At 47.5% G+C, this 25,052-nt stretch overlaps 2 protein-coding genes across 7 annotated transcripts in view; both read left to right on the top strand.

Moving 5' to 3' along the window:
• The first annotated feature begins 6,205 nt into the window (after nt 1-6,205).
• ITPRIPL1 (ITPRIP like 1) lies at nt 6,206-10,783 on the top strand. Of its 4 annotated transcripts, XM_070474183.1 has the most exons (3): nt 6,206-6,423; nt 6,610-6,711; nt 7,265-10,783. In XM_070474183.1, exon 3 carries the CDS (start codon nt 7,569-7,571, stop codon nt 9,210-9,212), a length of 1,644 nt encoding a protein of 547 aa, XP_070330284.1. In that variant the 5' UTR covers nt 6,206-6,423; nt 6,610-6,711; nt 7,265-7,568; the 3' UTR covers nt 9,213-10,783. The 4 variants fall into 4 exon arrangements, with proteins under 4 accessions (XP_070330284.1, XP_020746085.1, XP_020746081.2 ...); XM_020890426.2 differs by lacking the exon at nt 6,610-6,711 and having other exon boundaries at nt 7,555-10,783; XM_020890422.2 differs by lacking the exon at nt 6,206-6,423 and having other exon boundaries at nt 6,442-6,711; nt 7,555-10,783.
• Nucleotides 10,784-14,669: 3,886 nt separating this feature from the next.
• NCAPH (non-SMC condensin I complex subunit H) overlaps nt 14,670-25,052 on the top strand; it is a 32,189-nt gene continuing 21,806 nt past the window's right edge. The window contains exons 1-6 of one of the 3 annotated variants that reach the window (XM_070474159.1): nt 14,670-14,790; nt 22,067-22,328; nt 22,462-22,552; nt 23,247-23,339; nt 23,664-23,802; nt 24,288-24,412. In XM_070474159.1, coding sequence (XP_070330260.1) covers nt 14,772-14,790; nt 22,067-22,328; nt 22,462-22,552; nt 23,247-23,339; nt 23,664-23,802; nt 24,288-24,412 — 729 coding nt within the window. In that variant the 5' untranslated portion in view covers nt 14,670-14,771. Of the gene's footprint in view, nt 14,791-15,051; nt 15,517-22,066; nt 22,329-22,461; nt 22,553-23,246; nt 23,340-23,663; nt 23,803-24,287; nt 24,413-25,052 lie in introns of those variants that run through there. The other 2 variants (XM_070474168.1, XM_070474163.1) reach the window with 2 other exon arrangements.

A 25,052-nucleotide genomic window follows, 5' to 3' on the forward strand; every position in this document is an offset into this window, starting at 1 on the left:
CACGTTTTTGGAAATATTGGCACAAATCACTTCTAGAAGGTACTCCCAAAATCTCTAACACTTATCTCTGGGTCAGGGGGTGTGAGGGTAGCTTCTTTGTTCTATTCCTCTTATATATTTTTACAATGAGCATGTATCATTTTTACAAAAAGATAAAAACTTGAAAAATTTCTAGGGAGATGTGTATATTTTGATGCTTAAAAGCAAAAGTGAGTTAACTTTTTCTGTAAATGACCAAATGGTAAATGTTTTAATGTTGCTAGCCAAGAGGCGAATGGAGAATATCATGTAAGTGCTTACATAATCTGAGAGAAAATAAATTTCCACGAAATTTTCTACAAAGTTCATAATAAAAATAATCAAGTGCAATTTTTTTGGTATTATGGGCCTAATAATGGAAAAATTATTCCATGATTATATAGTGGAGGTGACAAATAGATTCAAGGGGTTAGATCTGATAGAGTACCTGAAGAACTATGGACGGAGGTTCGTAACATTGTACAGGAAGCAGTGATCAAGACCATCCCCAAGAAAAAGAAATGCAAAAAGGCAAAATGGTCGTCTGAGGAGGCCTTACAAATAGCTGAGAAAAGAAGAGAAGCTAAAGGCAAAGGAGAAAAGGAAAGATATACCCATTTGAATGCAGAGTTCCAAAGAATAGCAAGGAGAGATAAGAAAACGTTCCTCAGTGATCAATGCAAAGAAATAGAGGAAAACAATGGAATGGGAAAGACTAGAGATCTCTTCAAGAAAATTAGAGATACCAAGGGAACATTTCATGCAAAGGTGGGCTCAATAAAGGACAGAAATGGTATGGAACTAACAGAAGCAGACAATATAAAGAAGAGGTGGCAACAATACACAGAAGCACTGTACAAAAAAGATCTTCACGACCCAGAAAACCATGATGGTGTGATCACTCACCTAGAGCCAGACATCCTGGAATGTGAAGTCAAGTGGGCCTTAGGAAGCATCACTACAAACAAAGCTAGTGGAGGTGATGGAATTCCAGTTAAGCTATTTCAAATCTTAAAAGATGATGCTGTGAAAGTGCTGCACTCAATATGCCAGCAAATTTGGAAAACTTAGCAGTGACCATAGGACTGGAAAAAGTCAGTTTTCATCCCAATCCCAAAGAAGGGCAATGCTAAAGAATGTTCAAACTACTACTCAATTGTACACATCTCACATGCTAGCAAAGTAATTCTCAAAATTCTCCAAGAGAGGACTCAATAGTACATGAACTGTGAACTTCCAGATGTTCAAGCTGGATTTAGAAAAAGGCAGAGGAATCAGAAATCAAATTGCCAACATCTGTTAGACCATAGAAAAAGCAAGAGAGTTCCAGAAAAACATCTACTTCTGCTTTATTGATTACACCAAAGCCTTTGACTGTGTGGATCACAATGATCTGTGGAAAATTCTTCAAGAGATAGGAATTCCAAACTACCTTATCTGCCTCCTGAGAAACCTCTATGCAGGTCAAGAAGCAACAATTAGAACTGGACATGGAACAACAGACTGGTTCCAAATCAGGAAAGGAGTACGTCAAGGCTGTATACTGTCACCCTGCTTATTTAACTTGTATGCAGGGTACATCATGAGAAATGCCGAGCTGGATGAGCATAAGCTGGAATCAAGCTTGCCGGGAGAAATATCAATAACCTCAGATATGCAGATGACACCACCCTGATGGCAGAAAGTAAAGAGGAACTAAAGAGCCTCTTGATGAAAGTGAAAGAGGAGCGTGAAAAGGCTGGCTTAAAATTCAACTTTCAAAAAACTAAGATCATGGCATCCGGTTCCATCACTTCATGGCAAATAGATGGGGAAACAATGGAAACAGTGACAGACTTTATTTTCTTGGACTCCAAAATCACTACAGATGGTGACTGCAGCCATGAAATTAAAAGACACTTGCTCCTTGGAAGAAAAGCCAACCTACACAGCATATTAAAAAGCAGAGACATTACTTTGCCGACAAAGGTCCGTCTAGTCAAAGCTATGGGTTTTCCAGTAGTCATGTATGGATGTGAGAATTGGACTATAAAGAAAGCTGAGCATTGAAGAATTGATGCTTTTGAACTGTGGTGTTGGAGAAGACTCTTGAGAGTCCCTTGGACTGCAAGGAGATCCAACCAGTCCATCCTAAAGGAAATCAGTCCTGAATATTCATTGGAAGGACTGATGCTGAAGTTGAAGCTCCAATACTTTGGCCACCTGATGCGAAGAACTGACTCATTTGAAAAGACCTAGATGCTGGGAAAGACTGAGGGCAGGAGGAGAAGGGGTTGACTGAGGATGAGATAGTTAGATGGCATCACTGACTTGATGGACATGAGTTTGAGCAAGCTCCAGGAGTTGGTGATGGACAGGGAAGCCTGGCGTGCTGCAGTCCATAGGGTCGCAGAGAGTCAGACATGACTGAGTGACTGAACTGAATGGAAAAATGGAATTAAAAAAAAATAATAACATGTCAATGAGCTGGGGCTCAAAGTTAGTGTTCCCTATCATCCTAACTGGTTGCAAATTTCATTTGTAAGTGCTGACCTGTAATGAAAGATTACATATTGCTTCTTTTTCTGGTGAGGTATGGTTGATGTACAGTATTATGTTTCAGGTGTATGACACAGTGATTCACAGTTCTAAAGGTAACATTTCATTTAAAGTTATTGTAAAATATTAGCTATATTCCCTGTGTTGTACATAGTGATTCTTTTTTCAGTATAGATAAAGATGGTTAATTGATATTAATCCACAACTTATTATTTTAATTGAGCATATTTATTCTCATATGGAGAAGGAAATGGCAACCCACTCGGTATTCTTGTCTGGAGAATTCTGTGGACAGAGGAGCCTGGTGGGCTGCTGTCCATGGGGTCACACAGAGTTGGACTTAGCAGCAGCAGCAGCAGCATTCTTTTTTTTTTAAATTGTTTTATTTTATTTATTGGACACACATCATGTGGGATCTTAGTTCCCCAGCCAGGGATGGAACCCATGCTCCCTCCATTGGGAGCTCAGAGTCTTAACCACTGGAACACCAGGGAATCCCAGCATTCTTATTTAATTAGATTCATCTTGATATTTGTCTTTTAGTATGTCATTACACTGCAGATTAATCACTTATTAGAGATTACCTGGAAGATCCTCAATTAAAAGTTAAAAACAAAGTTAAATGGATTTTGAAATATGGAACTGTTCCTTCCACTTGCACCAATATCTGTCAAACTGCTGGAACTGCAGTTCAGAAATCATTCAGAAAATATATCTGCTGCAGATTTATGTGGGAATGGACATCCTGCTCCTTGTTTTATCTTTTGACAGCATGGGAAGTGTATTGAGCAGCTTGCTATTACTTGTGATTCAGTTTGTTGAAATGACTTTATCACAGAATAAATTTCACATAATTGCCATCTTGCCTTGTAATTTTAGGTTGACCTCACTAAGAAACAATATCAAGTCTGCAACAAAAACTAATTTCCAAAGCCACTCAGTGTTTGAGCAAAGTACTTGAGGACAGTTTCGGAGAGAAAAATGTTATCACAGCTCCAATCTTGATTCTACTTCAGTAACTACAAACTCTGCTCTGGCTTCTCAAATAAATAGCAACAATTGAACAGTATCAACAATATCTGTAGGTTCATTAATTCTGGGAAAACCACTCAAAATCATTTGCCTTGTTTTTTAATTGATTATTGATCTCTCTCCCAGTGTTTTCAAGTCTTTGAGCAATTGTTCTCATCAGTATAATAGTTTCAATAAATTTTAGATTGTATGGGCTAGGAGGCAGAATCGAGTAAATTATTTGGGTACTTACTTTCTGCATATTTATTTTTTAATGTTGAAAATAAATTTATTAAATTTATTCTGGGGGAAAGCTGCTACATATTTTTTAAATGAGTGGCGGCTGCTACAGTTTATTCTTGTGTCGTTTGTGTACAATCACCAATTAGTGTGAATGACAAGGCGTCCAAACAGCTTGGTTTCCTATTAACCCCACTGACTGAGGCCAACTTCATCATGTTGAAGAAGAAAAATCACTAGAAATCAGACCAAGAAGTGTTCACCGCTAGAGGGCTTCTCGTTGATGTGCAATCTATGGAATTCTCCAGGCAAGAATACTGGAGTGGGTTGCTATTCCCTTCTCCAGGGAATCTTCCCAAAATAGGGATTGAACATGCGTGTCTTGCATTGGCAGGGACTTCTTTACCATCTGAGCCACCAGGGAAGCTCCTAAATGGATTAGTAGGTCTCTAATTTGGAGTCTCTAATTTGGTATAACATCTAACTTCATTTCTGTGCAGACCATCAATTAGCAAATGTCTTCTAACCTGACAATCATTTTAAAAACAAACCCTTAGTTGATCATGAAAACATACCTTTGAACACATGACTTTAAAACCCATTGTTCTGCCCACTTTGAAATGTATTTTTTTCACCCTGACATTGTCATGTCATCAATTTTAAAATAATAACTTCATTATCATTGATTGATTGCACTGATGCTTAGTAGCAGGAACCTGTGGTCTATCTTCATCATGAAAGGTTATAAAGAGTAACTTTGGAACTTCAATAATGGCCAGTGAGAAGAATATTTCCCCCTCCACCATAAGTCAGTATTTTTGGAAGTACCGTCCAAGTTGTTTGACATCCCTTCTGCATAGGGACATTCTGCATCCCTAACCACTGGGTAGGAGGTGTGAAATTTATCTTTCAGCAGAAGGATTTCAATTGGTAATTGTGGAGAGATTATGAAATCTTCCTTTTCTCCTTGGACAGTCAACACAAGACAGGAAGGCTAAGATTCCTTCTGAGTCTCTAAAGGTCTTTTTCTTCATTTTAAAATTTTTTGGCCACACTGTGAAGTATACAGGATCTAACCCCAACCAGGGATCGAATCTTCATCCCCTGCAATGGATGTACGGAGTCTCAACCACTGGACCACCCAGAAAACCCCTAAAGATCCTTTCTAAAAAGCCCATTCCATTGGCATTTCTTAGCGAATCATAAGCTCATCTGGTCTTGACACTTTGTAAAGTTCTCTTTCACCCACTCATCTCACCAGCTGAACTACCTGGCAGATTTAGGATTCTTATTCCCAGCCAAGTCTTTGGGTGAGGTCTGGGCCTTTCATGAGAGCTACTTTGATAAGAGAAAGGAGCTGGGGAAAGACACCTGAGTGTGGGTGTTGGCTGGGAGTGGGGCGTATTAAGGATGCTGACAACAAACCACAGGTTTGTTGACTCAGGCTAGGAGCTGGGACCCTTTGCCGCAGTGCTTGCATCTGGATAAACATCTCCTCTGGCAACAGAATACAAAGAAACTATAAGCGACTAAAAAATAACTACATGCATGCTGCAGTTGGGACAAATTACAAACAGCAAGACACAAAAAGATCAGCAACCCAACTGCCACTTCTGAGGTTCCCCAGCACGTGCAGTGTCCTGGGCATGATTCCTGCACACGGTGCCACCAAGGCGATGGGCAGACCACCGGGCCACCACTCTCCCCAGAGCCCTGGACCTGCCCCTACCCTCATCCACTTAAAGAACCAGCTTGCCGCTACCCCCGCCGCTACCCCCCACCCCGTGGAAGGAGTTACTTTTCTCTCTCCTGTTGTAGCAGAAGTCCCAATACAGCTCTGCCTAAATTTCTCATCTGGCCTCTTCTGGCCTTATCAATTTCTATTTTTTTTTCCATTTATTTTTATTAGTTGGAGGCTAATTACTTATCAATTTCTATTGATTAGAGTCCAAGGACCCAGGTTGGTAGCTACCATTTTGCGCAGCGTCGGCCGCAAGTGGAAATGCCAGACCCGCCCCGCCCCGCCCCCCGCCAACCTTTCTTGATTATGCCACCATCATCCTTACTGTAAATATATTCTAAACTCCCATTAAGCATATTCTCCATTGAGCCCGGCTGAGTGGAGTTGACAGCCGGCCCTGCAGTGCCCCCTAGCGCCACCTTAGGGAGGCTGACCGGCCAAGACTGAGTGCCCGTCAGCTGCGGGTCTGGGGCCACAGCCCCTCCGCAGGGCCTGAGGAGCGGAGGCGGCGGACACAAAGCTCGGGTTTCGACGGCGAGGAGGGTCACTGGGCCCCACTCCCGCGGCGAGGTCGCCGGGCGGCCAGGCACTGGCTGGGCGGGGCGGGGCGGGGCGGGGCGGAGCCTGGACGGCGGGAGCGCCTAGTCCGGCTGGCGCCCTCGGAGCCGCCCGAGGCACGGTGGGGTCTCGAGGCCTGCGGCTCGCGGGCGACCGGACAGTCGGGCGAACACGATGCGCTCCGCGGGAGAGGGCAGCGGGACCACTCCCGCGGGCGGACTCGGCGAGGAACCCGGAGCCTGCGCCGCACGGGGAAGAGGGCGGGGACCGTCAGGCCGCGCGGGCTCTTTAAGACCGTATCCGTGCTAACGCCGACTGTGAGTAACCTGGCCCCGGGTCCCGGGAGAAACCGTGAGCTGGCTTGGAAAAAACAGACGGATGAGAGTTCAGATCTCTGGGCGTGGAATTTGGGGAAGTTCTGAATGGCGGCCGGGGCGGGGAGGGGTGTGGGTGGTGGTGTGCGACTTTGATCCAGACCCCAGGTACCTTGTAAATGTTAACAGGGCTCGTGGAGAGGGCGGTGAGACTAAGCAAGAACAAGTTCCAAAGGGAGGAGAGCCCCTGCCTGGCTCAGGGCCCACACGGTGTAGTCCTTCATGATCTCGGTAAGGCCTAGGGCTTGTGAACAGGTGGGCTGGATTCAAGATCCAGGAAGCTTTAGGCCACTGCGGTGGTCGGAGCGGCAGAGGAGTCCGCCACTGTGGGCTCTGGGAGGCCTGGGGGCTTCTGGTTCTTAAGGAAGTTTCCTGGACGGAGAGGTGGAGCTGTGCCTGCCTTCAGGCCCGGCTCACCAGTGGGGCATCCTGCAGCCCCCGAAGGGTCTCGGAGAGCACAAGGGCCGGGGTGGAGAGGTGACTGGTGGCACTGTGTCTCCTTGGCTCCCACTGGGGGTTGGTCTACCCGGCACTGGGGAAGAGGAGAGGCTGGGTGGTCTGATGACACAAGGTGTGCCGAATGAGGATTGTGAAGTCACAGAGGAAGTGGGGTGCTCCAGCCGGGCCTGGGGCTGAGCCGGGGCAAGAGGAGGGAAGGTGTTGCCCAGGCAGACCTGTGGAAGGGAGCCTCTGGGATCAGCGGGGCACACCTGGTGCCCACGGTGGACTCATGAGTCGGGTGAGGCCACCCTGGCCCAAGGGTCCTCTTTCCCCTCTTTCTCAGGAACGCAGACAGTTCTGTGGTCCACATTCTGGAAACCTTAAACACCACCCACACCATGTGGAAGGAAAGCAGTTGAGAGACTGGGTGGCACATCCGGTTGCCCCCCTTCCCCGCCCCCAGACTCCCGGGCACACCACCCCTGCCCTGTCTAGCCCCAGCTCTGTGAGCTTTCTGTTCCTCCTGAGGAGCTGACCTCCAGGACTTGGGGTTCCGGGACTCCGGGGAGTATGCGCCGGAGAGCAGAGGCGTCCTGAAGAGCACCACTGACTCCCACCCTCCTCCTACTCCAGATGCAGGGGCCTCCATGGCTGTGATAAGCCTTCTGTTCTTGGCAGTGATGTACGTCGTCCACCACCCCTTGCTGGTCAGTGACCGGATGGACTTGGACACGCTAGCCAGAAGCCGGCAGCTGGAAAAGCGGATGAGTGAGGAGATGCGCCAGTTGGAGCTGGAGTTTGAAGAGAGGAAGCGAGCAGCGGAGGAAAAGCAGAAGGCAGAGAACTTCTGGAGAGGGGACACCTCTGGTGACCAGCTAGTGCTGGGGAAGAAGGACAGGGGGTGGCCGTTCCAGGTGGACGGCCAGGAGGGCCCCCTGGGCTGGATGCTAGGAAATCTGTGGAATGCTGGCCTCTTTTGCGTTTTTCTCATTTTTGAGCTCCTGCGACAGAACATGCAGCACGAGCCAGCTTTTGATTCCAGCAGCGACGATGAGGAGGAGGAGGTCCGGGTGGTGCCCATCACCTCCTACAACTGGCTTACTGACTTCCCCTCCAGGGAGGCCCTGGAGTCCTTCCACAAACACCACGTCCAGAACGTCACCAGGGACCTGCCCTGCACCTGCGAGTTCGTGGAGAGCTTCGTGGATGACCTCATCGAGGCCTGTCGGGTGCTCAGCCGCCGGGAGGCTCACCCGCAGCTGGAGGACTGCCTGGGCATCGGGGCGGCTTTCGAGAAGTGGGGAACCCTCCATGAGACCCAGAAGTTTGACATTCTGGTGCCCATTGTCCCCCCACAGGGCACGATGTTTGTGCTGGAGATGAGGGACCCGGCCCTCGGCCGCCGCTGTGGCTGCGTGCTGGTGGAGTCAGAATGCGTGTGCAAGCGTGAGAAGCTGCTGGGGGATGTGCTGTGCCTGGTGCACCACCACAGGGACCACTCGGCCCTCGTGGGGAAGTCCAACAGCTCCGTCAAGGCGGCACTCTGCACCGGCTCCCACCTGGACGTGTACAAGACTGTCCAGTGGTTCCGGAACATGGTGGGCAATGCCTGGGCCCTTGTGGCCCACAAGTATGACTTCAAGCTGAGCTTGCCGCCGTCCACCACCTGCTGCAAGCTCAGGCTGGACTACCGCTCAGGCCGCTTCCTCTCCATCCGCCTGGTCCTGGGGGTGCAGCGGGAAGACACCTTGGTCTACCTGGTGAGTCAGGCCCCCGGCCAGGAACAGCTCACCAGTGTGGACTGGCCCGAGTCCTTTGCAGCCTGTGAGCACCTGTTCCTAAAGCTGGTTGGGCGTTTTGCTCCAGAGAACACCTGTCACCTCAAGTGCCTCCAGATCATTTTGAGTCTCCGGGACCTTCAGAGTTTACCCAAGGGGGCATCCCGCCCCATCCTCACCTCTTACCACTTCAAGACAGCCCTCATGCACCTGTTACTGCGGCTCCCCCTCACAGACTGGCAACACAGCATGCTCTCCCAGCGACTCCAGGACATCCTCTGGTTCCTGGGCCGAGGCCTCCAGCAGAGGTCTCTCCATCATTTCCTCATCGGTAACACCTTACTGCCCCTGACCATCCCGATTCCCAAGACATTTCGGAATGCTGAGCCTGTCAATCTCTTCCAACACCTGGTGCTAAACCCCATGGCACATTCACAGGCAGTGGAAGAGTTCCACAACCTTCTGACCCAGGTGAAAGCTCTGCCCTGTTCCTCGCTGGCTGGGGCACACTGACTCATATACAGGACATTAAAAAGGGGGAGACGGTATTTCTGATTCCTCAGGCGGCAAAGAGTTTTATTTCTCAGACACATCAGCGGTATGTGTGACCTTCACCTTGCCAGTAGGGGATTATGATAGATTAAGACACTTAGGTATACATGAAGCAGTTATGAGGAGGGGTCCAGCCTTCAGGGGCTAATCTAGGGTGGGTCTTTGAAGTTTTCTTCTCCTGACTTAACTTTCATCATGACCCAAAGAGGGTCCGGGGAAATGGATGTTATGGGATTGTCTTGCTGCTAAAGAGTTGAGATCTGGAGGGGACCGTGCAGTTGCGGTGTGTAGCAACACTGGAAGTGAAAGGACCAGAGAATACCTCCATTCCAGCTTATTCTTTGTGTGTGTGTGTGAATGACTCCACATACATCCCTTGTAAACTGGCTTCCTTCTTGAACTCAGCCCAATTCACAGCCAAGCTGGTAGCACCCCATTTTATCCCAAATACCGTTATGGCAGCTTCTTGTTATTTTAGGATCAGAGTTTTCAGACCTTCATTATTTGAGGATGTTTATTTGCCCTTTTCTTCATTTAGTCCTTCTCCATTTTATGTGAAATATAATATAGCTGTTTTATGCATCTGAAAAAAACTCCAATGCTACCCAAATAACTTATTAGCATTGATTCACAAACAAATATTAAGTCAACAATGGCTTGTCCCATAATTGAGATGATGTGTATTCTAAAGTTAATGACATTGTCAACATCTGATGGCCAACTTTGGGCCTGGAAACATCAAAAAACCCTTCAGGAGGACAGTCTCTTGGGAGGCTTAGAGATGAACAATTACTGTTTCTGAGGGGAGTCACTTATTTGTTAAATGGAAAGAAGGTTTAGCTACCACATGTAGCTGTGCTTCTTTTCAGTCTGGTAATGCCTTTGTTTTCTTTCTTCAAAGATGACAAGGTTTTATTTGAACTATGTTTGTGGGTTTGCAAAGCAGGGTCATTGCAATCCAGGCCCATTGCCAGGGCTGGACAGGAAGGGGCTGTGAAGCTGATCAGCTCTAACAAAGCCATGATTCCAGAGATGTGATTGGTATATTTCCCCTTCTTTCAAAACCCTGGGTATCCTAGGGAGGAGCATTAAGAAATGTGAGACTCTAGTTGTGGGTGTGGTTGTTTTGGAAATACCAGTGCTATTCCTAGCCAGCACTCTAGCACTGCCAGGAGGAGAACCGGGCCCACATTTACCTTGACCTTGGGTGGGGGGAGCTCTGGGGGAGTTAGATGCTGGCCGCAGAGGCTTTGGTTATAGAATCCACACCCTCCCTTCCACAAAAATAAATGACAAGGGTCCCAGATGCTGATGACAGCCAATATTTAGGGCCCCCCTCTGCTGCCCAATAGCTGCTATGTTCTCACGTTGTCTGCTGGTATCGGCCAGGTACTGCTTTCAAGTTCAGATGCAATGATGTTGGTTCTCTGTTGGTGGGATTCTGGTGTTTTAAAAACATCCATATGCTTTTGTTTAGAAAGTAATTTGCTGATGTTTTACTTCCAAATCAATAAAGGAGACTATTTTCTGTATCAGTGGAATCTGTGCAGTAACACACAGCAGATCAGCCTGTCTCTAAGAAGTTATGTTATCCTGAAAGCTTCATCCAGCACCTCCTGGTGTTTCTCAGTTTATGTTAAGCCAGTCTGCCCTGTGGTTTCCCGTTAGTGCGGCCAGTAGCCAGGAAGGAATAATTCAGAATCTTAAGTAACACCTAAGTTATACATTTTCAGGATGCCCACACCAAAATATTCAGCCACGTTGAAAGGTCTTAATGTCTACAAGCAATATATATAAACTCCGTAAGGCATATGTCTGTCAGGTAAAAAGAAGGTGGATCTAGGACTGGGTGGTTTCTAGTCTAGGAGGAGGCAAGGAAGAAAATGTAAAGTTATGAGTGGGCAGAAGAATACAAAGGGAATAGTCAGCAAAGCTTGGGTGGGGCAGAGAATATAAGAAAGTATATGAAAAACAAGTAGTAATGAGAAGAACAGAGCTGTTGGGCTCTGGGAATATTTCTACAATAAAAGGGGAAACTTCCAGATATTTAGGAAGCTAAGTTTTATTCTCAAACAATATCTGGCTAGTACCCAGGGTACAACAGCAGTTATAGTAATGGGAATACTTAGTGTTCACTGAGCATTGCCAATGGTCCAGACACATCTGGTAATTCATTTAATCCTCATACCCCGTGAAGTGGGTGCTTTAACCCCTCATCTTACCTAGGAGGAAGCTGAGACTCAGAAGGAATATACAGGGACTTCCCTGGTGGCTCAGACAGTAAAGCGTCTGCCTACAATGTGGAAGACCCAGGTTCAATCCCTGGGTCAGGAAGATCTGGAGAAGGAAATGGCAACCCACTCCAGTATTCTTGCCTGGAAAACCCCATGGACGGAGAAGCCTGGTAGGCTACAGTCCATGGGGTCGCAAAGAGTCAGACACGACTGAGCAACTTCACTTTCACTTTCCTGGTGGTCCAGTGGTTAAGACCCCATGCTCTCAATGCAGGGGGGGCCTAGGTTCGATCCCTTTTCAGTGAACTAGATCCCACATGCTGTGCCTAAGAGTTCATATGCTGCAACTAAAGATCTGCATAAATAAATAAATATTTTAAAAAATAAATAAAGATTCCACATGCCACAACTAAAGATCATGCATGCCACAACGAAGAACCCAAGTGCCACAGCCAAATACATTTTTTTTTAAAAAAGGAGGATACAACTTTTCCCAGTAACATAGCTCGTAAGTGGCAGAGACTAGAAGAAAGTACCCATCCTACCACCTTCCAGCATAGTCTTGGGAATAAATCAAGACATAGGGTTTACAGAGTTTTGAAAAGCAAAAAGCACTACATTAAGATAAAAGGTAGTATATTATTGTTTGGGAATTCTGGAAGATTAGAAATTGTTGGTTCTTCATTCAGTCTTTAGGTCAGAAATGTCATACCACATAGAAAAAGGCATTTGCTCAGAGCCATTTCAGCTACGTGTTGAACCCCAGTGATGTGGTGGCTTACATCAGAAACTACAGTATGTACATTATGAGCCAGCTGCAGACTGGAAGATCTGGGCAAAGTTAAGCTAAAAGGTTGCTTGTACAGGTGCCAACTGACAACGCTATTATTCCTCACCTAAACTAAGGCTGTTTGGCATTCAGTTTGAGGAAGCAGAATCTGGGTGAGGAGTGAAAAATAGGAAAGGGGAAATGGCTCCAGCACGTCTCTGGCCGATGAGGGGTGGGGGAGGGGCCCCAGTACTTTCACTCTTGTAGACAGCAGAGCTGAGTTTTGCACACCACTGATGAATCCATCTCTTGGCACCCGCTGTAGTCCTAATGCCCCCAAACAAAGACGGCATTCACAACGGGAGGTGCAAGACCTGTCTGCAGCAGGCGGGCCTGGCTCAGAGATGCAGGGGGTGGAGTTGGCACTGCCTCCCTGCATGCGGAGCCCCAAGCAGTCTGCTCAGGAGGCTCCATTATAACCAGTGAACAGCTTCATGGGTCTGCTAGGAGCCTTCTATCAGGCATTCCAAGCCAGTTCTTCAGAGGCTTTGGGTTCAGTGCCACCTGCCAGCCTCCCAAACTCCGGCTCTCAGATGGTGCACGCACAGAATCCAGAGGATCACAACCCATTCCCACTTCCTTTCACAAATGCATATAGAGAACAATAGCTGGAACCTGAGCATATGCTGAGTCCACGTGCTCACAGGATCTATTATCTAATTCCTCATAAAGCCTAGTGAAAGGGGTGTATTAGCATCACTGCTTTATAAAGGGGGAAGAACATATGGCCCAGAGGTTAAGATGCCCAGCCCAGGATTTAAATTTGTCTTCCAACTTTGCACATTCAATATGTACTTAAGCACTTGCTATGTCCAGGGCTAGCACCAAGCCCTGGGAAAACAATAGTGAGCAAAGACACGCTTTGACCTCATGGAGATGACAGTCTATAGAGGAGACAGATACAAAATAGTCACCCCAGCAGATGTAAAATTACAAAAGGTAGGGACTTCCCTGGAAGTTCAGTGTGTAAGAATCTGTGCCTTCACTGCAGGGGGCACGGGGTTCCATCCCTGGTCAGGGAACTAAGATCCCGCGTGGCACACGACACAGTGCAGCCAAAGAAAAGCACAGAAACAAAAAACCCCAAGGGTGACACGTTCTAATGATGCCCCAGTAAGGACACGTGAGTGTATCAGGGAAGGCCTCCCTGAGGAAGTGACGTGAGCTGAAACCTGATGGGAGCTAACTGGGCGAAGATGAAGGTGAAAAGGATCCTGAACTTAGGAAACACCACCCTGGGCCCCAGGAGAAGGGGGTCAGAGGTGGTTTGCAGCTGCTGCGAACCAGCAGGAAGGAAACGTGGATGAAAAGAGATGTAGGATTGAAGAGACTTTTAGTAACTAGAGTCCAGCAATAGATTGAGCGGATTGAGTGAGGGAGAGGAGGTGTCCAGGATGGCTCCTGGGTGCTGATTTGGGTTCCTGGGTAAACTTGTTTTCTTTCTTCTATTGAACACTGCCTTATACGAAAGATTTGAAGGTGGTCACTGGGAGCACAAGTTTGTGCAAAAAGTAAATAGGCCTAAAAAGCCCTTTTCAATGAGTAGTACTTTTTTTGGTTATCAAAATGACTGAAGGGCATTCAGTGAGCAGATGGTGTCAGGGACACTGAACAGTCCCACAAAGAGGGCAAGAGTGTCACATGCTAAGAACTGTTTCACCCTGAATGCCAATAGCACCCTTGTGAAGAAACACTCTATAAAACGTCATGTGTTAAGAAATTATAGGGTGCTCTAGGAATATTTGGGGGAATAGCCTTTTCTCCCATAATACAATCTTTTGGATGCAATGAGTGGAATGAACTGACAGGCAACACAAAAACACCCGTCTCACTTCCAATCTTAACCTTACTTTTTTGACAAGGGATAAGACATCCAGGAATCTTTTTGCAAGAATATATATTAGCGAAAGTCTTCATTAAAGTACACACAACATTTTGCATCAGTTCTTCCCCGGCCTGTTAACGATCTTCATTCCGGTGTCCGCTCCCTCTCACCTCCATCCCACATCCAGTCCATCACTTTCCCCCTCCTTAGTGAGTGTTCTGCTGCCCTCACAGCGCAGGTCGCGATGGGAAAATCAATCTTTGTTTCCTTGGTCACCTGCCTCCTCCGTTAGTGAATTTCGTGAAGCAGAGCTGCCGCCCGCTCAGCTCCACGCTCGGTCCTTAGGGCCCAGTTTCGTGTCTAGCGCTTGAAAGGATGGAGTCTCCATACTATTTAGGGGGTGGGGCGTGTTCCACGGATCCACTACAGTCCACCCTCACGACTCGAGCGGGGAGCCCCCAACCCTGACGTCTCTTCCGCGCGGCTGGTTGGACACTCTCCGCGCGGAGGACCAAAGCGGTCTGCGCAGGCGCGCCTCTGGCCCCGCCCACGTTGGCGTCATCACGGCCGTTACGGCGACCTGGCGTCTCGGCGGGCAATTTAAAATCAGCTCTGGCGACTCGGAGGACAAGATGAGACCTCCCTGCCCTGGTGAGGCTGTGTGGCGGGGAGGCGAGGCTGGAAGGGCGCGGTGCCAAGCGGGCTGTAGGGCCAGCGGGCGGGCCTGAGCGTGGAGTGCGGTTATTCTCGGCCTTGTCGTTGGTTTTGTTTTTCCCGGGGCTGCGCCAGCGGCCGGCCGACTGTGGGAGAGGAGGGCCGGCGGGAGGTGGGCAGGCGGGCACGTCCGGCCAATCAGGACGCGGCGTCAGCCCGGGCCGCTCTTCCGGCTGTGAGTATGATACCAGACGCCTTTTCCTCGGGCTCTTACACCTTGGGTCGTGTCTCTTCGTTAAAAATGAGGTTTTCCTGGAGTGCACGTTTGTTCAGGGCCATAGAAGTATGGAGGTTACCACTATATGGTTATTAGGCGTGCATTTATTTTTACATCCTTACAACAACTACCCAGTGTCCCCCATTGGGCCAGACCCTCTCTCAGATGTAGAGATCGATTACAATAAAGAACAAAATAGATAAGATCCCATCCTCTTAGAGCATGTGTTTTTGTACGGAAGAGAGGAAACTAAATAGTTACAAATGAGGCTGAGTGCTCAGTTTGAGAAGAGCAGAGTCGAGGGAGGGACTCAGAGATCTTTAAGCAGATTCTGGGAAGCGAGTTCCAGGCAGAAGGAGCAAGCACACAAAAAGAGTAAGCGAGAAAGAGCCTGACACGGGCACGGACCGGGACATTGTAACTGAACATCGAGTGACGTCCAACCGGTAGGCAGGGGCTTTGTGGGTCTTGTGAGGAGGTTTGGAAATTGAGTTACTTTTTTTGGACGTGTAAGTGACTTACCTAAGTGGGTCAGGTGAAAGAGTCAGCAATCACCTGGATAAGAGTTTGACACTGGGGGCAGTGATACAGACTGCTCAGGGAAGTGGCCTATGGACTGAGAGGTAAATTTGGCCATCATTACTGTATAGCTCCCAGCTCATTGGTGGCTCAGATGGTAAAGAATCTGCCTGCAATGTCAGGAGACCCAGGTTCAGTCCCTGAGTCAGGAAGATCCCCTGGAGAAAGGAATGGCTACCCACTCCAGTATTCTTGCCTGGAGAATCCCATGGACAAGAGGAGCCTGGCGGGCTGCAGTCCGTGAGGTCCCAAAGAGTCTAAGCTACAGGACTGAGCAACTAACACTTTCACTTTCATTGTGTAGCTGGCAAAACCATGGAAACAGGTGAGACCAGGAACACCCTGTAGAGAAAACACTTGGGACCAATACTTAGAAGCTGGTTAGAAAAGGAAGAGCTGGAAAAACTCAGAAGAGTGGTGTTATAGAAGCCAAGAAGCCTCTAAAATCTCAGAGGCAGAGTGTTGTCAGCTCTTTCAGGTGCCGTTGACTCTCAAGAGGGATGAGGCCTGAAAAGTGACCATTGGGTTTGGCAACATGGAAGTTGTGGGTGATGGTGATGAGACAGTTTTCATAAAGTGGTGGGCATGGGAGCCACACCAGAGGGGTTGAAAAATGAGTAGGAGGTGAGGAAGTGGATATACAAAGTGTTTTTGAGCTCAGTACCCATCTGTTGAATGAATAGATGTATAATGCTAAAGGGAAGGAGAGAAATTTGAGGAAAGACAATTCTGAGAAAGAAGGTGTGGCTCTAATTTCCATTTTGAGTTTCCTTAGATTCCTCATTTAGTGCTTTCTATATCTGTTTTTCTTCTGAGGTCCAACTTCCTTCCTTATATTGGTTGCAGTGCCCACATTCAAGTAGTCACAAGTCCTCTTGATTTAGCCTCTAAAAATGTCTATTGCGTCCTTCCTATTTTTACTTTCTTTTTCTTTTGTTTTGACCTCAGCTGAAGGTTCTGTTAATCATACTCTTCAGCTTGTGGGACGCTATCAGGGAAACTTATAAAGCTGTGTTTATTTTTAATTCCCTTTTATCCCCAATCATCATTCCTTTCCTTCCTCTTGCTTGGGCAGCCTTTTAAATTTACATATTTATTTCATTTTTGGCTGTGCTGGGTCTTTGTTGCCACACAGGCTCTCTGTTTGCAGCGAGCAGGAGCTACTCTTTGCTGTGGCATGCAGGCTCCGTCGTTGTGGCCTCCGGGCCCTAGAGCGAGAGCTCAGGAGTGCGGCACAGGGGCTTCACTGCCACGCGGCGTTGGGATCCTCCCGAACCAGGTCTTGCGCCTGTGCCCTACATCAGCGGGCGGGCTCTTTACCACTGAGCCCCCGGGGAAGCCCATGGGCGGCCTTTCAGTGTTTGTCGTGTGTCACTAGTGCGTTTTTACAAAACTAATGTGTTCTTATCTAACATGTGTTATATTGTGGGGTTTTTTTTCACATCACCAGTTCTGAACCAGCCGACGTATACATTCTTATTCTCATTTGGAGGATGAGGAAGCAAACCTTTAGAGCATTTACTTAAAATTTCTCCAGCTAGTAAGTGATGGAGCTGGAATTTGAAGCCAAGTCTTCTGATTCTTAAATCTGAAAACTGCCCCCAGGTTCCTTCACCTCTCCCTTCCAGTGAGCTTGTTTCTTGGTCTGCTCTCATCGGCCGTGGCCTTTCACCACTGTTGTTGTACCCTAGACCTTGTCCTTGTGAAGAGCTGTGCCGCTCTCATCTCAGTGCACCCTGCCTCTCAAACACTCCTGTCGTCCCAGCTTACTCCTTGTTTCCCAACTCCAACAGTCCTTTGACCCAGCACACCTGTGTTCTACTTTCCCCGTCTCTCACCTCTCATGCCTTTGTTCCCCTCCTACACAGCTTACATTCCATGGTCAGTCAATGTAATCACTTCCTTTCTTAACGCCCGTAACCCCTTACCCTCTTCTTGCCTCTTTGCACTTGCTTATGACAAAATCACAGCTCTGATTAATCCCTACTCTGCCCCAGCCCCCTCGCACCCTGTCATCTCAAGGGGACCCTGCAGATGTCCAGCAGTCATGCTGTCCTCCCTGGTTCATGCAGTGTGCTTCTTCTGGACGATGATTTTCTCTGTGTTCCCTGGCACTCTGGGAAAGCTGCTCTTGTCAGTAACTTCTGGGTTGCTAAATCCAGTGGTCAGTGCTCCTCCCTCACTTAGCTTGACCTGCCAGATGCACTGGTGTAGCCCATTACTCCTTCCCCCCTGAAATGTTCTCTTCACATGGCTTGTAGAACACCACCCTCTCCTTCGCTTGTTGTGCATCACCCACCTCTTCACGGCTTCCTTGTGGTTTCCTTCTCTTTAAACTTTGAAGTATTCTAGGACTTAGCCTTTTTCTTTTTCTAACTGTCCTCATGTTTTTGGTCTTCTCATCCCCCACAGCTTTGAATATCCTCTGTGCTTACAACATCCACATATATACTAATATATCCAGCCCAAAACTTTTCCCTAAACTCTAGATTTAAATATCTGACTCTATACCCAAGTTGAATAACTAGTAAGCCTCTGAAGCCCAGCAGGCACCAGACTGAGCCCCAGTCTTGCCTCCTTTCCCCACAGATATGCTTCTTCTGTAGTCCTCCTCTCTCAGGCCCTGGTAACTCCATTCCATCAGTTACTTAGAGCAGTGTTGTCAGCCTTCATTCATCTGTTTCCTCTCTTGCCCCATGTTTAATCCATCAGGAAATCACCTTGGCTCTACCTTGAGACTATATCTTGTTTGACCTCTGCCTACCACCTCCACGGGGTTCCCTGGTGGCTCAGGCGGTAAAGAATCTGCCTCAATGAAGAAGGCCTGAGTTCGATTCCTGGGTCCGGAAGATCCCCTGGCGAAGGAAATGGCAACCCATTCCTGTATTCTTACCTGGAAAATCCCATGGATGAAAGAGCCTGGCAGGCTACAGTCCATAGGGTTGCAAAGAGTTGGATACATTTGAGCAACTACACTTTCTTTCTTTTTTTCCTTCTTTCTTTCTCTCTTTCTACTACCTCCACCATCCCCTCTCTGGTCTGAGCCACCAACACCTGTTGTCCTGGTGGTGGTGTTTAGTCACTCAGTTGTGCCTGGCTTTTACAGCCCCATGGACTATAGCCCGCCAGGCTCCTCTGTCCATGGGATTTCCCAGATAAGAATACTGGAGTGGCTTGCCATTTCCTTCTCCAGGGTATCTTCCCGACTCAGGAATCAAACTCGTGTCTGCTGCAGAAGGCTTTCTTATCTCTCCTTGCTAATCTTTGGAACTCTGCATTTAAAAGGCTATATCTTTCCTTTTCTCCTCTGCTTTTCGCTTCTTTTCACAGTTATTTGTAAGGCCTCCTCAGACAGCCATTTTGCTTTTTTGCATTTCTTTTTCTTGGGGATGGTCTTGATCCCTGTCTCCTGTACAGTGTCACGAACCTCCGTCCACAGTTCTTCAGGCACTCTGTCTATCAGATCTAGTCCCTTAAATCTATTTCTCGCTTCTACTGTATAATCATAAGGGATTTGATTTAGGTCATACCTGAATGGTCTAGTGGTTTTCCCCACTTTCTTCAATTTAAGCCTGAATTTGGCAACAAGGAGTTCATGATCTGAGCCACAGTCAGCTCCCGATCTTGTTTTTGCTGACTGTATAGAGCTTCTCCATCTTTGGCTGCAAAGAATATAATCAATCTGATTTCGGTGTTGACCATCTGGTGATGTCCATGTGTAGAGTCTTCTCTTGTGTTTTTGGAAGAGGTCATTTTGCTATGACCAGTGCGTTCTCTTGGCAAAACTCTATTAGCCTTTGCCCTGCTTCATTCTGTACTCCAAGGCCAAATTTGCCTGTTACTCCAGGTGTTTATTGAGTTCCTACTTTTGCATTCCAGTCCCCTATAATGAAAAGGACATCTTTTTTGGGTGTCAGTTCTAAAAGGTCTTGTCGGTCTTCATAGAACCGTTCAGCTTCTTCAGCATTACTAGTCGGGGCATAGACTTGGATTACCATGATAATGGTTTGCCTTGGAAACAGATCATTCTGTCATTTTTGAGATTGCATCCAAGTACTGCATTTTGGACTCTATTGTTGACTATGATGGCTACTCCATTTCTTCTAAGGCATTCCTGCCCACAGTAATAGATATAATGGTCTTCTGAGTTAAATTCACCCATTCCAGTCCATCTGAGTTCTCTGATTCCTAGAATGTCGATGTTCCCTCTTGTCATCTCCTGTTTGACCACTTCCAATTTGCCTTGATTCATGGACCTAACATTCCAGGTTCCTGTGCAGTATTGCTCTTTACAGCATTGCACCTTGCTTCTATCACCAGTCTCATCTACAACTGGGTGTTGTTTTTGTTTTGGTTCCATCCATTCTTTCTGGAGTTATTTCTCCACTAATCTCCAGTAGCATATTGGGCACCTACTGACCTGGGGAGTTTCTCTTTCGGTGTCCTATCTTTTTGCCTTTTCATACTGTTCATGGGGCTCTCAAGGAAAGAATACTGAAGTGGTTTGCCATTCCCTTCTCCAATGGACCACATTTTGTCAGACCTCTCCACCATGACCCGTCCATCTTGGGTGGCCCCACACGGCATGGCTTAGTTTCATTGAGTTAGACAAGGCTGTGGTCCCTGTGATCAGATTGGCTAGTTGCCTGTGATTGTGGTTTCCGTCTGTCTGCCCTCTGATGCCCTCTCTCAGTGCCTACCGTCTTGCTTGGGTTTCTCTTACCTTGGACGTGGGGTAGCTCCTCTTGGCCACTGCCCCTGACCTTGGCCGTGGGGTATCTGCTCTCAGCCGCCGGCCCTGACCTCGGACGTGGGGTAGCTCCTCTCAGCCACTGCCTCGACCTTGGATGTGGGGTATCTGCTTTTGGCCGTCGGCCCTGACCTCCGACGTGGGGTAGCTCCTCTCAGCCGCTCCTGCGCCACGCAGCACTCCAGGCGGGTCCTTTACCACTGAGCCAGCAGGGACGCCCCCTGGTTGTTGGTGGTTGCCTACTATTTGGTCTTTCTGCTCATCCTTTCAGTCTGTTTTCAACAGAACAGCCATAGGGATGTTCATGAAGCATAAGTTAGATCACTTGATGCCTTTTCTCACCATTTCACTCACTTCCCTTCTCATGAAGGCCCAGGTCTTTACAGTGGCCCATAAGTAAGGCTCATACTCCCCTACCCGTTGTCCCAGCCTTATTCTGTTGGGTGCTCCTGAGCTACCAGCCCTCACAAATATGACAGCCTGTGACCTGTCTTCCCCACGTTCCTCTTGCACCACACTGGCCCCCAGGTGTGCCAGGCATGTTCCTGCCTCTGCTTGCTGTTCTCCCTGCTTCCACGTGACCTCCCACAGACATCTACATAGTCTTGATTCTGTTGTTATGTTCTCGCTGAAATGTTTCCTTGACCACTATATTAAAAATGACCTCCCACCTCCATTCCCCCCATCCTATTCCCGTTCCACGCTTTACTTTTCTCCAGAGCTTATATCGTCATCTAACATGCCATCCATTTTCTAACTTTTTATTATGAAAATGTTCAAACACACAGGGACATGGGAAGACTAAGACAGTAAATAGTCTCACACTCACAACCCAAACCCAACAGTTGTTAATGTTTTGCCGTATTTACTTTTCTTCCCTGTCACATGCATACTTCCATTGCATGGGGCACAAGTTTAGTCCCTTGTCAGGGAACTAAGTTCCTACATGCCCAGAGAAAAGACATTTTTCCCTTTGCAGTTAGTAAGTAATCTGTGGGTGATTCTTTGGAATATTCTATTTATTTTACATATTTGTATTGTTTATTCTGTCTCCCTGCTGGGATTAGAACCCAGTCTGTTTGACACGATAACCCATACCTCACCCTTAACTCAGCATCTCTTCTTCTCTGTCTTGCCTGGCATTATGGTTGAACATGTTTGTTGTTCTGCTAGTTTGTGGGCTTGTCAGAGGCAGCAACTTTTTCTTACCCACCTTTATATCCTGTATGGTGCTTTAGGTTCACAGTAACTGCGCAGTGGATATTTGTTCGGATTGGCAGGAAGAATCAGAAACCCCTCACTTGCCAAGAAACTTACACTATACAGGTTCTGTGTGAGTGTGTGTTCAGTCGTGTCTGACTCTTTGCGACTCCATGGACTGTAGCCTTCCAGGCTCCTCTGTCCATGGGATTTCCCAACAAGAAGACTGGAGTGGGTTACCATTTCCTTCTCCAGGGTTCTTCCCAGCTTGGGGATTGAACCCACGTCCCCTACACTGGCAGGCGATTTCTTTACCACTGTACCACCTGGGAAGAATATTAGAATTGGGGAAGATCTTGGTCGGAAGTGCTCAGTGAGCGTCCGCCCTGGGACAGGCCAAGGCCCTGCTTTAGACATGGGGCGTGTCCTGCTGAAGGCTTCCTGAGCTAGTGTTCCCTCGCCCTCAGCCACCATGAAGAACTCCCCTTCAGGGCCCCGTGGACACCGCCACAGCACCGCCTCACCTGCAGAGTGGGCGTTCCCCACGGCCCTGCCCCGGAAGGCCCCTCTCAACACTCCTGGCACCCCAGTCCTGGAAGACTTCCCCCAGAATGACGATGAGAAGGAGAAGCTGCAGCGGCGGCGCTCCAGGGTCTTCGACCTGCAGTTCAGCACAGACTCCCCACGCTTGCTGGCCTCCCCGCATTTGCTGGCCTCGCCCTCCGGCAGGTGAGTGGGCACTGGGCTGCCTCGTTGTGGCAGCCACCGCATCGCGGGCTATGCGGGTTTGCATCACCACAGCACCTCCTGGTTTCTAGGTCTGGATGCTCAACAGCTCCCATTTCGCTTGTTTTTCCTTTAGGAATGTTGACGTTTCAGCTACAATGCCCAAGTTTACAAACACACAGATTACTGAACATTACTCCACCTGTATCAAACTGTCTACTGAAAATGTGAGTATCTGCTGGTTTTATCAGTGAAGGTTTGGCGGCCTGGTTAGAGAGGAGATCTGGCCTTCTTGGTTCTGTAGAGACTGCACAGTTAGTGATGGTGCACTTACATTTCCATGACTCTTTAATGCTGGTGTTTTCAGTGTGGTTTTACTGTTTCTTATAGACCATTGCCACCCCTGTGACAAGTTGCCTGACCCCTCTAGTGTGACTAGAGAGGCAGCATACTAGAGTTAGTAGTGTAGTTCCGGAGCTAAACAGTAGATAGAGCCTAGGCTTGTGGGCTCGTTGTGAGTCCTAGAATTAGCCCGGGTTGAAATTCTACCTCGGCCACTTACACACTGTGCGGCCTTGGCAAGTCACCCAGCCGTTGTGCCACAGGCCCTCCTCTGTAAGATGAGGGTGAGAACATCCCGGCCTCAGAGACGCTCTGAGGGCACTGAGCCCCTGTGTCGGCGCTTAGACCAGGGCTTGCACACAGGCGCATTCCGGAGCTGTGTGCTGTCACTGCAGACCTTGAGGATGAAGAAACACACACAGGGCTTTCGCTCTCTCACCAGGCATTGGTGGGATTTGATGTCTGTGTTGAGATGTGGGCTCTTCCTGTTACGAACTTGGCTTCCCCTTGTCAGGGTATCATTGTTTATATGAGCCTAGGCTCTAAATGACAAGCCTTTCTGCAATTTTCTGTTTTCAGAAAATCACCACCAAGAATGCTTTCGGCTTGCACTTGATTGATTTTATGTCAGAGATTCTTAAACAGAAAGATGCTGAACCGACCAACTTTAAAGTAAGAAGGATGTCCACCTGCTCTTGCATCTGAGTGAATGCTGATGATGACTAATATTTAACACAGCACAGTAATTGGATTCTACAAACACACTCGAGGCTTCCTTGCTTGGGACACTTTATTACCTACTTTACTTTATTTCCTAAACTGATGAAGAGCTGATATCTTTCCATTATGTTCTACTCGTTCCCTATCAGTTTTAGGGGGATCTTTGTCATTTTTTTCTTAAGGGCAAGTAAATCTTTGGTGCAGATTGCTGTGTTTTGCCTGTTCAGCTGCTCCTTTCTCTGATCCCCATGCATACACCTCTGCTTGCTTGACTAGGTAGCTGCTGGCACTTTGGATGCCAGCACCAAGATCTATGCTGTGCGTGTAGATGCCGTCCATGCGGATGTATACAAAGTCCTAGGGGGGCTGGGCAAGGATGCGCCACCTCCGGAAGAAGCAGAGGACCATGGTACAGGTACATGGGCTAGGATCTGAATATAAGGGACTTTTTAAAGGATGTAGCAAGTAGTTATTCGAGTAACATACTGGAATGAAGTCACGGCAAATCAGTTCCCATTCTATTGAAGACATGGACATTTTTCAGAATTATATTTCAGAAGATACTCAAACACTAGATTTGCTTGTTTGTTTTGGAAAAGAGAAGGGCCTTATAAAAGTTTTTCGATTTTATTTAGACAAGATTGAGTAAACATCACCAACTAGGGAGCTTCTGATTTGGGGTGATGTGTCTTTGGAAATTGACTTGTATCAGAAGCCAGATACTTAATCTAGTAGCTTGGTTTCTCCCTCCCCTGAAGATTAGATGTGCCTGCTGCTTTGAGGGGATGGCATGTGTTGCAGTAATGATCACCCGTTAGAGTTTGAAGAGCTTGTGTTGGTAGATTCAGTCACATGCTCCAAAGCAGCCCCTAGAGTGCACAGTCTTACTCCTTCTCACAGATGGAAGTGCAACTGAAACAGGAACAGCCAAGAAGGCCCCAAAGCCAAGGAAGAAGCACTCGTGCAAAACCATCGAGCAGAATGTCAACAACCTCAACGTCTCCAGCGCTGATCGGAAGTACGAGGTGAGAAACTGTGCCCGGTGAGGTCTCTGACTAATGCAGGACCTCCGAGGTGCAAGTGTGCCGGTGTGTGCTGGCTCGGTCCTCAGGGCAGTAAAGCATCCAGCTGGTCTCTCTGCATCGTCGTCCTTCAGCTGAAGAGGGCAGGTCCCTGTCTTCCCCCGTTTTCAGGATGATTGAGTACAAGGAGATGGCAAGTTACTGAGAAAACCAATTGATTTTCTTGTGTAGTGCATGCAGCAGTGGTGATGACAGCTAACATTTATTGTGTGTCTACTGGGCACATCTTGCTGCCTAGGCCTGTGACAGCCCATTCAGTCCTTACAACACCCTTGCTCCATTTTATGAAGAGGTAATTGAGGTGCACGAAACTAAGCAGTCTGCCTCCAGAATCCTTGCTGTAAACAACTTTGCACGATTTAGCAAATCCAAGGAATCTGCTTAAAGGAATGATTCCAGAGGCCTCTTTATAAATTAGCAGTTAATTTAAAGCAAACAGATGTTGCTACAAGTTTTTTAAAAATTTTTTTATTAAAAACAATTTCAGTGAACATTCTTATACATACTTGCATTCTTCTGGGAGTATATTTGTAAAAAAAATTCTGAGACATGGAATTTCTATTGCCTTCAGAAATGGTTTTAT

The sequence above is a fragment of the Odocoileus virginianus genome, chromosome 2 (assembly GCF_023699985.2).
Source record: "Odocoileus virginianus isolate 20LAN1187 ecotype Illinois chromosome 2, Ovbor_1.2, whole genome shotgun sequence".
In the NCBI taxonomy this organism is placed as follows: Eukaryota; Metazoa; Chordata; class Mammalia; order Artiodactyla; family Cervidae; genus Odocoileus; species Odocoileus virginianus.